Source organism: Diabrotica undecimpunctata, chromosome 7 (genome assembly GCF_040954645.1).
Source record: "Diabrotica undecimpunctata isolate CICGRU chromosome 7, icDiaUnde3, whole genome shotgun sequence".
In the NCBI taxonomy this organism is placed as follows: Eukaryota; Metazoa; Arthropoda; class Insecta; order Coleoptera; family Chrysomelidae; genus Diabrotica; species Diabrotica undecimpunctata.
In genome coordinates this window covers 5543515-5558695 of record NC_092809.1, presented here as the reverse complement: position 1 = coordinate 5558695, position 15181 = coordinate 5543515, and the positions used below count along the sequence as shown (strand labels likewise).

The window sequence follows — 15181 nt, the reverse complement described above, 5'->3', positions numbered from 1 at the left end:
TCTTGCGAGAATAGTAGATGAAAGATGGCCAAACGACTCACTCCTGAGAGAGCAAGGAAAGAAGAAAAGAAGGCGACCACGAAAATGTTGCTAGAAGCCTATAAGGAATATATAGAAACAATCAGGATATCAAATTGGAGTACTGTTGCCGTGTACAGAAGAAAATGAAGGAAAACAGTAAAAAAAATTTAAGTCATGAGACTCTAGGGCCTATTAAGCTGTATATATCTAACTAAAGAAGATATTGCTCGTATCAATAATAGCAGAAATTGTTCGAAAACTGTATTCTTGTGGCATGTCAAGTTAATTGTTTTTATATGGAATTAGTTACAATTGATTGTAATGAAAATTACATTTTAACCTAAAAATTTGACGTTTTTTTGAAGTCTTTTTAAAAAGGTTATTTTAGAAAAGAAAAGTGTATAACCGCTAAACCTAAACCTAACAATCATCAACTTTACCCTTTTACAAAATTTTTAAATAATCTTTTTTGAAAACGATTTCGGTTTCTGGAGTGAAAATCGAAACGTCGAATTTGTGGCATAAGTTAAAGCTCAACAAAACTTAAAATACAAGAAAAATATAAGTACAACATTTGGTTTTAAATAAATTAAAAAAAATACAACAATATGTTGCTGCATGTAGAAATATTTCACAAAATAATAATTAACAAATACAACACATTGATAACAGTTGTTTACTTGACACAACCATTTTTGACGACTATTTTTGTGTTAACTGGTTAATATTTAATGCAAAATAGACATTAATTTTTTACCTGGAGCAGAGAATTTTATTGTTTATTTGCATTGTTGCTTTGTTAAATGTAAAATATATTGTACCGTTGAAACTATACAAAATTTCACATTATTTGCAATCATGATTTATACAATATATATAATATATAATAAGCTTATACCTCAGAGCTAATTACAAAATATTCTAAATAGGAGACCATTTGGGAAAACGTTTCATACGTTTCATACCAAGAGTTTATAATGGCTAGTAATCATAAAACAAAGATGCCTATTTAAAAAATAAACTACTGTTTACGATAATGTTTGATCGCTTTGAATACATACAAGTACATAACTTTGATCTTCTACATGAAACATGAAACAATTTCACTATCAAAGGATAAAATATCAATATTTAACTATCGCTCGGAGACTGAAATAGGTAACTGAGGAACTTGCTTTGACAATCGCTAATTAAACATATTCCATTTGAATATATAATTATCAATTTAATTGTTTGATATAAACAATCATTCTAATTATGAAAAGAAAAGAACGATTTACTTTGATTTTAGATTCAGAATCTGATTAGTGGTTTTTTTTTACGTAAAACATTTATTTGTGTTATTATAATGGTAAGTATTTTCCGAATATTTCCAAAAATTTTAATATAATAATAAGCCAGTCAAATAAAGTAATACCTGTATAGAGTAAAGTAATTCGTTTCAGAACGAGTCCTTGAAAAAATTGGAGTTTTGGTATGAAAATATAGATTTATGTCAAAAATATCAGTTGCGAAAATACTATTTAAATAATAAATAGTATTTAAACAATTGCGAAAAACTACAGAAACTTGTAGAAGCAATAAACATGAAAATAAGTATAAAAATTAACAAAAGTTACATAAAAATATGTCTTTTAACAACATCTCTGTGGTAAGCTGTATTTTAAGGTACACCTGGTTCCTAAAAAAACTGATACGATTCTCTATTATGACAGACAAATAATAAAAAAATCGAAGACTAATTTTCGAAACCAAATTCAGAATTTCGCTTTAATCTGTGCCTTCTAAGAATTGCAAGGTAAAACAGACGTTGATAAAGACGTTATGAGAGACATGTCGAATCTAAAAATTGCATTCCACAACATATCTCCTCAACTAAGCAAAATTATTAGCGAATTGGTTTCTAGTACTCGTACAGAGTATATCGAAATAAAAAGGAAAAGACAGTTAAGATTTGAATGCAGTTAAGTGGAATGCAATTTTTAGATTCCCCATGTCTCTCATAACATCTTTATCAGCGTCTGTTTTGCCTTGCAATTCTTAGAAGGCACAGATTAAAGAGATATTCTGAATTTGGTTTCGAAAATTAGTCTACGATTTTATTATCAGATGTCGCTACATTGCGTCTATAAGAAGCCATGTTATAGTTGCTTCCTAAGACAGAAACGATTTATTTCACGTTCAGAGCGATTGCGAAAGCCGTTCTGATGAGGCCTATTAGGCCGAAATACGTATAAGCGGATGCGCAAGCGCCCTGTACGTGCAATCAAATAACTGTCTTTTCTTATTTCGATATACTCTGTACGAGTACTAGAAACCAATTCGCTAAGAATTTTGCTTAGTTGAGGAGATATATTGTGGAATGCAATTATTAGATTCCCCCTGTCTCTCATATCATCTTTATCAACGTCTATTTTGCATTGCAATTCTTAGAAGGCACAGATTAAAGCAAAATTCTGAATTTGGTTTCGAAAATTAGTCTACGATTTTATTATCAGATGTCGCTACATTACGTCTATACGAAGCCATGTTATAGTTGCTTCCTAAGACAGAAACGATTTATTTCACGTTCAGAGCGATTGCGAAAGCCGTTCTGATGAGGCCTATTAGGCCGAAATACGTATAAGCGGATGCGCAAGCGCCCTGTACGTGAAATCAAATCTTAACTGTCTTTTCCTTTTTACAAATATTAAAATAAGCAAACAAAGAGCAAACAATTGATTACATATGTTAATTCATAAATTGTAATAATTATTAAGGTCTAAATTTTGATATTATTTTGAAGTCCTGCATTTTATAAAGAGGATATAAATGATAGTATTTACATAAAATAGGGTTGTTGTTATTATTTTTATAATTATAAAAGAATAAAACAAACGACGTAACATAACAATAGATTAAAGTAAGAATTATAACGAAATTAAAAGATAACTGGGACTATCAGAGGCAGCAAAACATTTTAAAAGAAGCAGAACCACAGTTTTTCTATTAATAAAAAAAGGGGGGGAATAAGAAACTCTCAAAAGAAAACGAAGGTCTGGAAGACCAAAACTATACTAAATTTAGGTATGTAAAAATCAAATTAATATTTTGTAATATCTCTATCAGTATTGATAACAGCTTGTAGTCTTCGGTCCATCTGCGTGAAAGGAACTACGAAATTGTCTTCTTCAGTGAGCTCTTCCCAAACCGGTTGTATACCGAGCCACAGTTCTTCAGCATTTTGAGTTATAAAATTACGCCGATACAACCGTTTTATAATAACCTCTTACACATTCTCGATTGGGTTTAAATCTGAACTGTGGCTGGGCCATGGTAAGGTCTCGATGTTGTTATTCTGCAGCCACTGGTTTATTATATTTGCTGTGTACAGGAAAATTGTTTTGTTAGAGAATAAAATTATTTTCTGGATACTGGATAAAACTGTTCTAGACTGGGAAACATGATGCTTTCTAGAATATTCGGATAAGTCTGCCCAACAAACCTGCCATCAATACGCCATACCATTCCCATTCTTCTAGATGAAATCCATCCCCATACATTGGCGCTAAAATAACCACCTGCTCAATATCTATCAACATATAGAGGATCAAATCTATTATTACCATTATTATAAATGTAGAGAGAATATTCTAGTCCAAATTTTAGTTTAAAACATTGGATGCCACCCTAATTTAAATACACTTACCGTGACTCCATTTAAACTGGGTCATACAAACTATCACTGTGACTAAAACGATTATTAGCGACAGAAACAGCTACATCAGTTATCATCTGACGCATATAAACGACAGCTGTACCGTAAGGTTAATAATATTTTTTTCTTTTTTGCAGTTACATTTGCAGTGGAGCATTACTATTTTGCAAATGGGAGGAACATTGGTCATTCATGGACGCGTCCTACTTTTGCTTCATTTCTCTAAGCACCATTGGATTTGGAGACTTGGTGCCTGGAGATAAAATTTACGGCAGAGGAAAGGACTTTTATTCCGAAGTTTTGGAACTGAGTTTCGTGTTTTGCTCCATTTACCTTATGCTTGGAATGGCGCTCATCGCCATGTGTTTTAATCTTATGCAAGTAAGTAGTGTTTATTTAAAAGGGTTGAATATATAAAAATAGTTAAAAGCTGCTATAGCTCACAGCTTTTTTTAAGTAATTTTGACTTAAAATTATAAACATTATGATCTTTGAAACTATTGGACGGTCTTAATCTTGACAAAAAATGACATAGATAAGGAAATTAACAATGTCATCTGAACGAAAAAAGGGATTAACAAAATATCATATATTTGAGTCCATGGTTTTTTACGTGTACCTTTACCTAGCCTATCATTTAAACTATACCAAATAAATCGGAAATTTACTCTATCGTACCATACGTATTTTGGTTTCATCAAAACTAATCAACAAAATGTAATTGTATTCTTTTTATATGTATTATTATCTGTAAAATCACAATAAAATACAATAAAGCATCATCAAAAATCAAACTAAACAACACCTTATCAGAAGAATTTCTATTTAAATGAAACACTAAAACACTGGAAAAGATCATGTTCAGGAATGGGGATCCAACTTGACGACGATACAACATTATACATTCTACATTTTGCGGACGACCAAGTAGTAGTGGCAGCAGACAAGGAAGATTTAGAATTCATGGCGAGACAGTTGTTTAAAACATATGAAGAATGGGACCTCTCTGTAAATAAAAACAAAACGCAATACTTATGCATCGGGAATAAAGTAGAAGATCTAATGGTCAACGAACATGAAACAATCAAGAACTGTGAGGAATATATATTTGGGAACAACAATCAACAAGAGTGGGCGCACCGAACAAGAGATAGAGCAGTGAATCGTGAAAGGAAAAAGGGTGATAGGATGCCTAAACCCGATGCTATGGTCAAAAGAACTATCAAATTAAAGAAAGCATCTCCTCTTTAACTCCATCTTTAAAAGTATAGTGCTCTATGGATGCGAAACATGGCAACTTACTAAATCCCTTGAGAGACGCCTACTTGCATTGGAAATGGACTTCTGGAGAAGATCAGCTAGAAATTCAAGGCTTGATAGAATACAAAATGACCATATCAGAAATATAATGGGAGTCAAGTCAACCATCATTGACGAAATTCAAAGGAGACAACTGATCTGGTATGGTCATGTGAAAAGAATGGACGACGACAGGCTACCAAACCAAATTTTAAAATGGACGCCAAGGGAAAGAAGGAAAAGAGTAAGGCCAAAACAATCCTGGCTGGGCGGCATTCAGAAGGCAATGTCGGAAAGAAACCTTCACCCTGGCGAATGGAATGACCGACGTAGCTGGAAACTGGGAACCGGAAGGCGGAGAACGCTATAAAAAACCGGGAAAAAAAATCTGTAAAATCGAACATCGCTAATAACCCTTGTGGTTAAAGCAGTTTTAAATAAAAAAAAAATTACTCCAGGCAAGAGCAAGTGAGAGAAAATGGCTACTTCTCCGATTACTGGGTTATATTATAAAAATTGACGTCATCAAATAAATAGAATGTAAAATGTTAGTTTTGCTTTAAAATTTTGGTGCAGAATGACAGGAACTATTGAAGTATCTTAATAAATTCTTTTAATATAATCGGTGATTAATAAACAAATAATTATGCTGACCACGTTACTCCTGTTGCTGCTGATAGATGTCGTGAACTTATTTCAGGATTTCCATCTACTCGAACCAAAAGTTCATCTTCTTGATTAGGTGTGATTTGTTTCGGTCGACCACCCCGATTTTTAGTGTGAAATGACCCAGTTTCACCTAAACTACGATATAATCTTGCAAAAGTTTTGTGATTTGGTTGCCTTCTGTTTGCGTATAACATTCCATACCTTCTGGCTGCCGAGCGACCGCAAAAATTTTCTTGTGTGTATACGCAAATCATATCTCGCATTTCTTCACTAGTAAAATGATTGTGACGAGGCATTTCAATCAAAAAAAGTAATGATTACTTTTAAAAAATGCAACATTACACTACACTGTCACATCAAAAATAATTTACTCTAAACAAATGAAATTTACCAACAACAATTATCTGACAGTCCAAAGCATACTTTTCATAAATGAAATAATATTTGAAATCCTTTTTTAAGACTCTAAGCAGTTCGACTGCGTTTTTATCGAAAACAGTTAAAATTATCATGTTTAAACAAGAGTACCAACTTTACGTAAAAATTATGTTTACGTCATATTTTCTAATAAAAATTACTAAAAAGTTTCATCAAAAAAAGTTTAGACTCAATTTGGTCATTAGGAATGATCCACGTGGCGCCCTCTATGACAAAACGTAAAATTGTAAATAAAATACTATTTCTTGTCTAAGATTATGCCTCTGTGCCAATTTTGACAGCAATTTATAAATATACAGGGAAACTATTAGCAAAAAACGAAAAACAAAAATTAACTTTAACACCCTGTATCTTTTTTATCAGCAACATTTTATTAAGGCATATTTGGCCCAATAGCCATATTTTGGTCCAAATAACCTGCCCTTAGTCTATGTCCCAATAGTTATGACTAGACTTCGGCAAATATGCAAATAAAAATGTAGAAAATATGCACATAAATATGCACGTGTTTACCCGAAAATATGCAAATATTTTACAAAATATGCATACAAATAAATAAAAAAATCGTAAAATAGTAACAATTTTATTTAAAAAAAAGTGTATATAACTAAATATTTCCTACTATTCATTAAGATTTACATTTATTTTAAGTAACTACATCATTTTTAAGTATGAATAAACTTATTTAGAATTATGGTAACAATAAATGACCAAGTGGTGTTCAAAATTTTCTAACAAAAACTTGTGGCTTCTGTCTGAGTACATATATTTATATATGGAAAAACTTCGTTCAACATCAACTGATGTAACGGGAGCATTTTTCAAACTAACCAAAACATTTGGTTCTAAATTAATTGTTTTCGAAATATTTCCAGCTAGAACACTGACTACTTCAGAAAGAATATGGTAACCTTTATTTTTTTTCCATAGTAGCTTTAAATTTTTTTAAAATATCTTTTCCCATATTACCTCTAACGTTCCGACAACATGACGCAAATTCTTTTATTAATGCTGTACTTTCGAACAATGACAGTTTTGGTGATTCTAACTGAGTAATTGTTTTTTGAACAAAACTAAAATTTGATTTTATAAATGAAAGTTCTTGTTGAAGCAAGTTACTCTGAAAAGTTTGTTTAGAATCCAAAAGAGATTGGGAACTTTCATCTGTTAACGTATCAATTATTATGTTCCTTATTTTAACAAAATGATCTGCATAAAAATTAGCTGCTTCTAACCATGTTCCCCATCGCGTTAAAATAGGTTGTGGTGGAAGAGGAATGTTAGGTAGCATTTCTTTATAAAGTTAAATTCTTATAGGAGATTTAAGAAATACTTTTTTGACACTGGATATCATGGTATTTACAAGAGGAAACTTTTTTCGTATTTCCTCTGCAACTCTGTTTAATCCATGCGCTACACAAGTAACATGTATTAAATCTGGGAAAAATATTTTTAAATTTTGTCCTGCTTTCACCATATAAGGAGCAGCATCCGATAAAATAAGCAGTAATTTATTAGAAGGAATAGTTGTCGGAAGAAAAAAAGTTGCTAATGTTTTTTGTATAAAACGCGAAATTGTTAAAGCATTTGTTTTCTCAAGTTGCTGGCATTAAATAAGATGAGATTTTGGTAAGGTATCTTCCTTAAGAACACCAATCAATAAATGAGCAATATACTTTCCTGAGGAATCAGTGGTTTCGTCTACAGATATGTAAAAATAATTATCTGCAATTTCTTCCTTAATATTAATTAACACCGACGAGTATAGCCCGTTCACATTATTTCTTCTTAGAGACCGATCACTTGGAACATTAAGTTTGCAATATTTTTTTAGAAACGAACTAAAATTTACATTTGCTAATTTTGAAAGCGGTATGTTTGCAGACACTAATGCGCGACACAAGTCTTCATTAAAAGTTTCTTGCTCATCTAATTTTTTTGAAGTAGATTGGAAACATTTAGCCATTGAAGTTTGATGTTTTCCTCCTATTTTTCCTTTTTTTGCAATGTGTGAAGCAGTTCTCACATGTTGGTCTATCTGAAATTTCTTCTCACATGCTATCTATAAATAAAAATAAAAACCTTTATTTTAACCCAACCTTTAAAATATAAAAATATACAAGGTGTTTTTGGTTAATCAAATAACTGGTTTGGAAAAAAAAACACCCGCTAAGTGTTTTAAATGCAGTATTAATCCACAAATTAGTTTTTGTTACTAACCATTAGTACATCATATAACTTATTTTAAAATTCAACAAAAGTTTTTTTTTGTTAATTCAATTACAATAAAAATAATTGTGTTTTAGAATAGCTGACTTCATAAAAAAAAGTAAAGGTGAAAAATTTTTCTAAATACACACCATTGTATTGTACCATGGACAATTTTTTCTCACTAAAGGAAGCTATTTTTCATTTAAAAACAACCTACGAGTACTAAATTTCAAGTAAATGCGTTTATTGGTTTTAAAGTTATTGTTGTTATTAACTAAAAGAATTTAATTTTTTTTAATTTTAACACCCTGTATCTCGAAAAGTAAATAAGTTTGACCCCTCATTAACTATATCGTTTTGTTCAATTTTTCGAGAAGTATCTACAGTCAAACGTTGTAAGTGTCATTTGGAAACACCCTGTATGTATGAAATATTAGATATTTAATAGAAAATATTAGATACTTACAATTTTGCCACAGACTGAACAGTAGATTTTCCCCATATCCATAGACAGCTCTTTATAAGGTTTAATCCAAGTTGAAGCACTGGTTGTTTTAGGCATTATAAAATCACAATCTTCCTTTTTGTTAAGCACAACGAGTATTTACGCTTTGAATATCAAAAAAAAAATGATTTACAAATCTGAGCATCAAATTAGAAATGTTTAGGTACCTAATTCAATAAACTGGGAGATTTTGGAAAATCCCTAAATTAGGAACAAAACTATTAGCCGTTTACCTGCTGTTAAGATACAATAAATTGTAGATAGATATGGGGATTAGATCATAAAATGCAAATGAGCGAACCCTTAGCGATTATCCAATAACTGAATGCCTCAGTGACCGAGACTTTCTAAGAATGTTGAGGGCTACTTAAATTGATCTTCTTTGAAATTGTAAATGTTTTGTACCTGTAGAGATTACGTACTTAGATCATTTCTTGATTAAAATGACTACAAAATTTTATACAAGAATTGAAATAAATTGGTATGTTTAAAAATTTTCAAATACAGTATAAAAATCTGAACTTTTATGCCCTTTATGCAAACTTTTATACAAATATGCCAAAATATGAAATATTTGCAAAATATGCAATATGCATATTTGCCGAAGTCTAGTTATGACTCACCCTGTATATTATATTGAAATTTTACAGTGGGCTGCTTATTTACTTATGTACAAAATACAACTTCGTACCTTTTGATAGCGTCCAGACTATTTTTATTTAGAGAAGTTTATCTAAGTTTCCGATCCATATTTTTGACCTAGTTTATTACCGTCAGACCAGCATGCGGCTGCTGCATTTACTAACTTTTCTAACGAAATATTCAGACTTTTTATTTTTTCGTATTACTTAAGTTTCGAAAGGAAAGCAGCCAGAAGGTGCCGGCAGCTCGAATGAAAGTTTCTCTCAGGAGATGATCTAATACAGTTCAAATTGGATGTTGGGTTTATGTAGAGTATAAATAGACACAATTTCATATATACATAAAGGATTAAGTTTCACTCACGAAAGTGATAAAGATTACTAATATTAGTACTGAAATTCGCCGTTTAAATTTGTAAATGCATTAATTTTTATTGTATAATTTTAACACATTATCTCAGTTTTGATTATAAAAGATTTCTCTTCCTGTATTAATTAATTGATATAACTTTATATCTCTTTGTCATATTTATTTGGTATTTTCAGTAAATTTATCGTGTGTGCGTCAACTATTTTCCGAGTTATCCTTTTCAACGTTTCGTTTTCACAATTATTTATTTATTTTTTTATTTATTTAGAAAATCGCATCGACCAAATGGCCATTAGCGAAAAATCAGTGGATTACATTAGGTACAATTACTTCAATACAATTTGGTTTATTAAATATTGTGGTACTTATTAATGTCTTTCAAGAAATTCAGAGTATTGTTAAAGTTACAGTCTGCACCTAGAGCTTCTATAAGTGTTCCTGGTATCTTGTTATTGCTTCGTTGTTGATTGTAGAGGGGACATTCACATAGTAGGTGCATTATTGTTAGTGTCGTATTACACGTTTCACATCGCGGCGGTTCGCACTTTTTAATTAAGTAATCATGCGTTAACCTAGTATGTCCGAGTCTGAGGCGCGTTACTATTATTTCTTGGCTTCTTGACTTAGGTAACACATTCCATGCATCTATGCTGGGTTTCACTTGTTTTAATTTTGAATTCGACACATTCAATTTATTTTTCCACGCACTTAAGATTAATTTTTTTATATAAGCTTTTATATCCGTTGATACTGATGTGTTTACGATCTCGGAAACGTCACTCACTAACGCGTCTTTCGCACTATGGTCAGCAGTTTCGTTGCCTTTTATTCCTATATGGGATGAGATCCAGATGAAATTTATCTCATTATGATTGAAATAAGCATGAAGAAGTACCGTTTTAATTTTTTTTAAAGCCGGTTTTATAGATACAGATGTCGGATGCTTTGTATGGCACTAAGTGAGTCTGTTAAGATAATATATTTGGAGTTTGTTGTCAGATTGATTAGTTCTATGGCGCGATAGAGAGCATACAGTTCAGCTGTATAGATAGTACTAACATTAGATAGTTTGAATTTAAGAACCTTCTCTGGAGTTACTACAGACGCTCCCACACCTTCGGATGATTTTGAACCATCAGTGTATATCTGGGTATGATTTTTATAACGACTAATGATTTTTCTAAAATGGGAAATAATTAGATCAGGATTAGTGGAGTTTTTATCAAATGACGTAAGTTCTAAGTTACATGATGGTATGTTTTGAATCCAAGGTGGATTATGATCATATGTGCATGGAAGACATTCAGGTATGACAATATCAAACACATGCAAATGGTCTTTTATTCTTTTATAAAAAGGTTTATTAGAACGGTGATTTGCATTAAGGTTTGGGTAATTATCGGTAAAAGTATTTCTATAGTCAGGATTTTTTGCATTATCTTTAATTTTTGTTGCATATGTTAGACTAAGGTAAGCTCTTCTATCACTTAACGACAATTCATTTGCTTCGCAAAGTAAACTTTTAATCGGTGTTGTACAAAAGGCTCCCAGGCATATTCTGAGTGCTGTGTTATGAATAGTATCGAGCTTTTTAAGTACTGATTTCGATGCTGAGTCGTAAGCTATAGCCGCGTAGTCTAGCTGTGATCGTATCATAGTTCTGTATATAATTAGCAATGTACTCCTGTCTGAACCCCAATTCTTGTGTGCTAGAATTTTTAGTAAATTTAATCTTCTGTAACATTTACATGCTAGATTATTGATATGTTCTTTCCAGTTCAACTTTCTGCCAAAAGTAACTCCTAGCAATTTTAGCGAATCTTTTTGTTGTAGCGATTGGTTGTATAGATATAATGAGATTGGTGTACCGACTTTCACAATTATTCTTCTGCTTGTCTGATGATAAATTTGAAGTATAAAGTGTTAAAATATGTGTTGAACAATTTACATTTTCCTTTTTTTATTGCATATCATTCGAACATTGGCAATCCACGTTCTTAAGTTTTTTGACAGGATATTTGTCTTTTGGCAACGTCTGTCTTACCCTAGACTTTATCTAGCCGCATGTATTTTAACCCCTTCGCTACCAGGCTTAAAAATGAGTTGTACGGTACTTCTTCTTGTAGTTTCTTTTCCTATCGGAGGTTGGCTATCATCACAGCTATCCGTACCTTATTGGCGGCTGCTCTAAAAAGATCTACTGAGCTGCAACTTTACCATTCTCTTAGGTTTCTCAACCAGGAAATTCTTCGTCTTCCTATGGATCTTTTACCCTTGATTTTAACTTGCATTATGAGCCATAATATCTCATATTTCGCACCTCTGGTAATGTGGCCTAAATATTCCAGCTTTCTTGTTTTGATGTGCTTTATGACCTCGCAATCCTTTTGTAGCCTTCTTAACACTTCTGCATTTGTAACTCGTTGGGTCCGTGGTATTTTCAAAATCCTTCTATAGCACCACATCTCAAATGATTCTATCTTCTTTATATTATCCACTTTTAGTGTCCAGCTTTCCATTCCATACAACAAAGTCGAGAACACGTGGCATCTTAAGGCTCTTATCCTCAGATCCAGAGGAAGGTCTCGATTTACAAACATTGTTTTCATTTTTATAAATGCTTGTCTTGCAATTTCAATGCGTGTCCTTATTTCTCTACCTTGGTCATTGTTTTTGTTACTACAGTAGTTGGACGGTATTATACCAGATTTAGCGAAAAATACAACTTTTTTAAAACATTGTTTTGCGTGGTCCGTGTAAATTTTTGGTGCCTTGGAGAGCATTTTTTATTATTTAAAAAAATATTAATTTACCATAGGCGCCGCACTAAGGGACAACCCATGTAAAAACAAAAATTATAAATAAATAAAAAATGTCCGCCTTGCATTCCAACTGTTAACATTTTTGTTATATACGAGTATTTTTGATGCGATTCTATATTTTTGTGTTAGTTTTATACATTTTTATACAAAAGCTTATTGATCAGTGGCGTAGAAATGAGAAATAAAATAATTTTTCAAATGTTTCATAAAGGCAAGAAATAAACAAAGTTTCTAATACAAATAAAAAATCACAATCTTATCACAAAAAAATCTTACTCCAAGAATGTTTTAAAGTTATTTATTCATAGCCATAAAATTCATTGAAATGCTCATTTGAACAAAAAGATGAAAAATCATCAAAAGATAAGGACACATCGTGCAAAAATTTGTTGTTGGTTTCCTTTTCTTAAACTAAACATACTTTACACTTTCTCTTTCATCTTGTTCCTTCTTCTTTTGACTGAGAAGCCATAACGTGCTTATGAAATTCTTATAAGCTATTTTCAGTTTTTGGTAAGACGGTGAATGTTTTTGAAGTAAGTCATTCACTAACTGTTTCTCAAAATCCACTTAACTAATTTGTTTGTTATCCGCAATTGTATAAAAACTTTTTGCATTTTTAGTACCATGCGTTGGATCATATGAAACCAACTTTTTTTAACCTTGTGTAACTTTTTCGAGTAATATTGTAGGGCTCAATATCGTGATCTATAGCATCCACTGCTAACATATGTTGGTTGTAGCGTTCAACCACTTCAGGTTTTAGGACTGATATATTCATACTGATTATTGCTTGATAACGTTCTTTTTCTAATAAAACAAGATTGAAATGTCTCAAGTGTTTTGAGTTAGCTCTTTTGGCACTTTTCTGTTGACACGAATCGTACCACTAACATAAGTATTTTGTCGAAGGAGAAAATCCACTAGGCGTAATGGCATGTACCAGTTATTAAGGATAATTTCTCTTTACTTTCTTATCCAACTAAGTTTGAAACAAGTAAACGACAACCTTTTTATGATATAGTTAGATGCTTCTTATTAGGGATATGGTATATTGTATGAATTTCCTTTCCAATATACAATGAAAAATTAAAGTTTTAGCCACGAAACTGGGAATCACTGGAACAGAATGTTTGATAAATTGGTATGCAGTACGTGTTTCGTTTTCCTTAAACTCTCTCTCTATGTTTAGTATTCGTTGGTTTTGGTACTTTCTCCTTTTCTGCCTGCACAGTTTATCTGCTCTTCGTCTTTTGTTCCGAAGTTATGTTTTTCTCTCTCTAGTACGTCTGAGTATGTAATTCTGTTCTTTCCTGTATAGCTTGTTTGCATTCTTCATCGAATCATGTTTCTTCTCTCCGTTATGTCTTTGTTCCTAGGACTTCTTTCGCTGTGTTGAGTATGATACTGCTTATAGTGTTCCATTGGTTTTCTGTTGTAGAGTGTGCTCTGTTTTCTTCTAGTAATTTTTCATCCACTGTTCTCTCAAATCTTTCTTGTACCTCAGAGACTTTTAGGTTATCTAAGTTTAGTTTTTCTTGTTTTGGGTATTTTTCCTTTACCTGACGACTGATTTTGCATCTAAACTGTGTCTGTACTAGCAGATGATCTGAGTCACAGCTTGCGCCAAGTCTGCATTTAGCGAAGGCTTAATGATTTATATTTATTTTATTTCTCATCATCTATGCTAAATATTGTTATGATGTATTATTTGTGAATGATGAGCAATGAGTATTTTTAATAATATAATATATAGGGTTTTTATCGCGGTTCTCAAAGAATTAGTTTGTAAGTACTTTTTTAAATTATCTTTATTATATCTATTATGAAACACACATATATATCTAACCTAGCCAATGTAAATTTAAAATAAACTATCTTTAAATTAAAATTCTTATGAAACTAATTAAATTCTATAGACAATGTAAAATTTAAACAAACTATCTTCAAAATTGAAATTGTTATGACACTAACTAAATTATATTAACAAAATTTTGTACCTTTCTGTCACTGAATGCCTAAATGAACTGTTTTCCACTATATAGATTCTAATCACCCCTCAATGTCTTCGTGCTTCGGTTATCCTTGTTTTTGTGAAATTACTTTTTCCAATTATCAGCTTCCAGCAATTTAAATATTTTTCTTCACCAACATTTATAAACCACCAAGCAAACCAGCAAACAGCATTTATATTTATTCTTCTTTTCAATATACCAATATCCAATCACCAAATATATTATATATTTATATTTATTCTTCTTTTCAATATACCAATATCCAATCACCATATAATTATCATAAGTTGATTTATACTAATCTCCAATCATAATATAATTTTTAATTTCTTCCAATATCCAACCAATATTCTTCTAATATACTTTCCAATATTATCAAATTTTAATAGTAAATCACCGATTATTACATACTTTATACTTTCTTCCTAATTCTGACTAAACTGTAACTGATCTGACTTCTTCTTACTAACTGAATGGCTTATTTCATGCTAAT

At 31.4% G+C, this 15181-nt stretch overlaps 1 protein-coding gene across 2 annotated transcripts in view; it reads left to right on the top strand.

Moving 5' to 3' along the window:
- sand (potassium two pore domain channel sandman) overlaps positions 1–15181 on the top strand; it is a 270481-nt gene that overhangs the window by 229522 nt on the left and 25778 nt on the right. For both annotated transcript variants that reach the window (XR_011951349.1, XM_072536621.1), the window contains exon 7: positions 3856–4099. Coding sequence is in view for 1 of the 2 variants with exons in the window: in XM_072536621.1 (XP_072392722.1) it covers positions 3856–4099 (244 nt within the window). In the remaining variant the exon portion in view is untranslated. The remainder of the gene's footprint in view (positions 1–3855; positions 4100–15181) is intronic.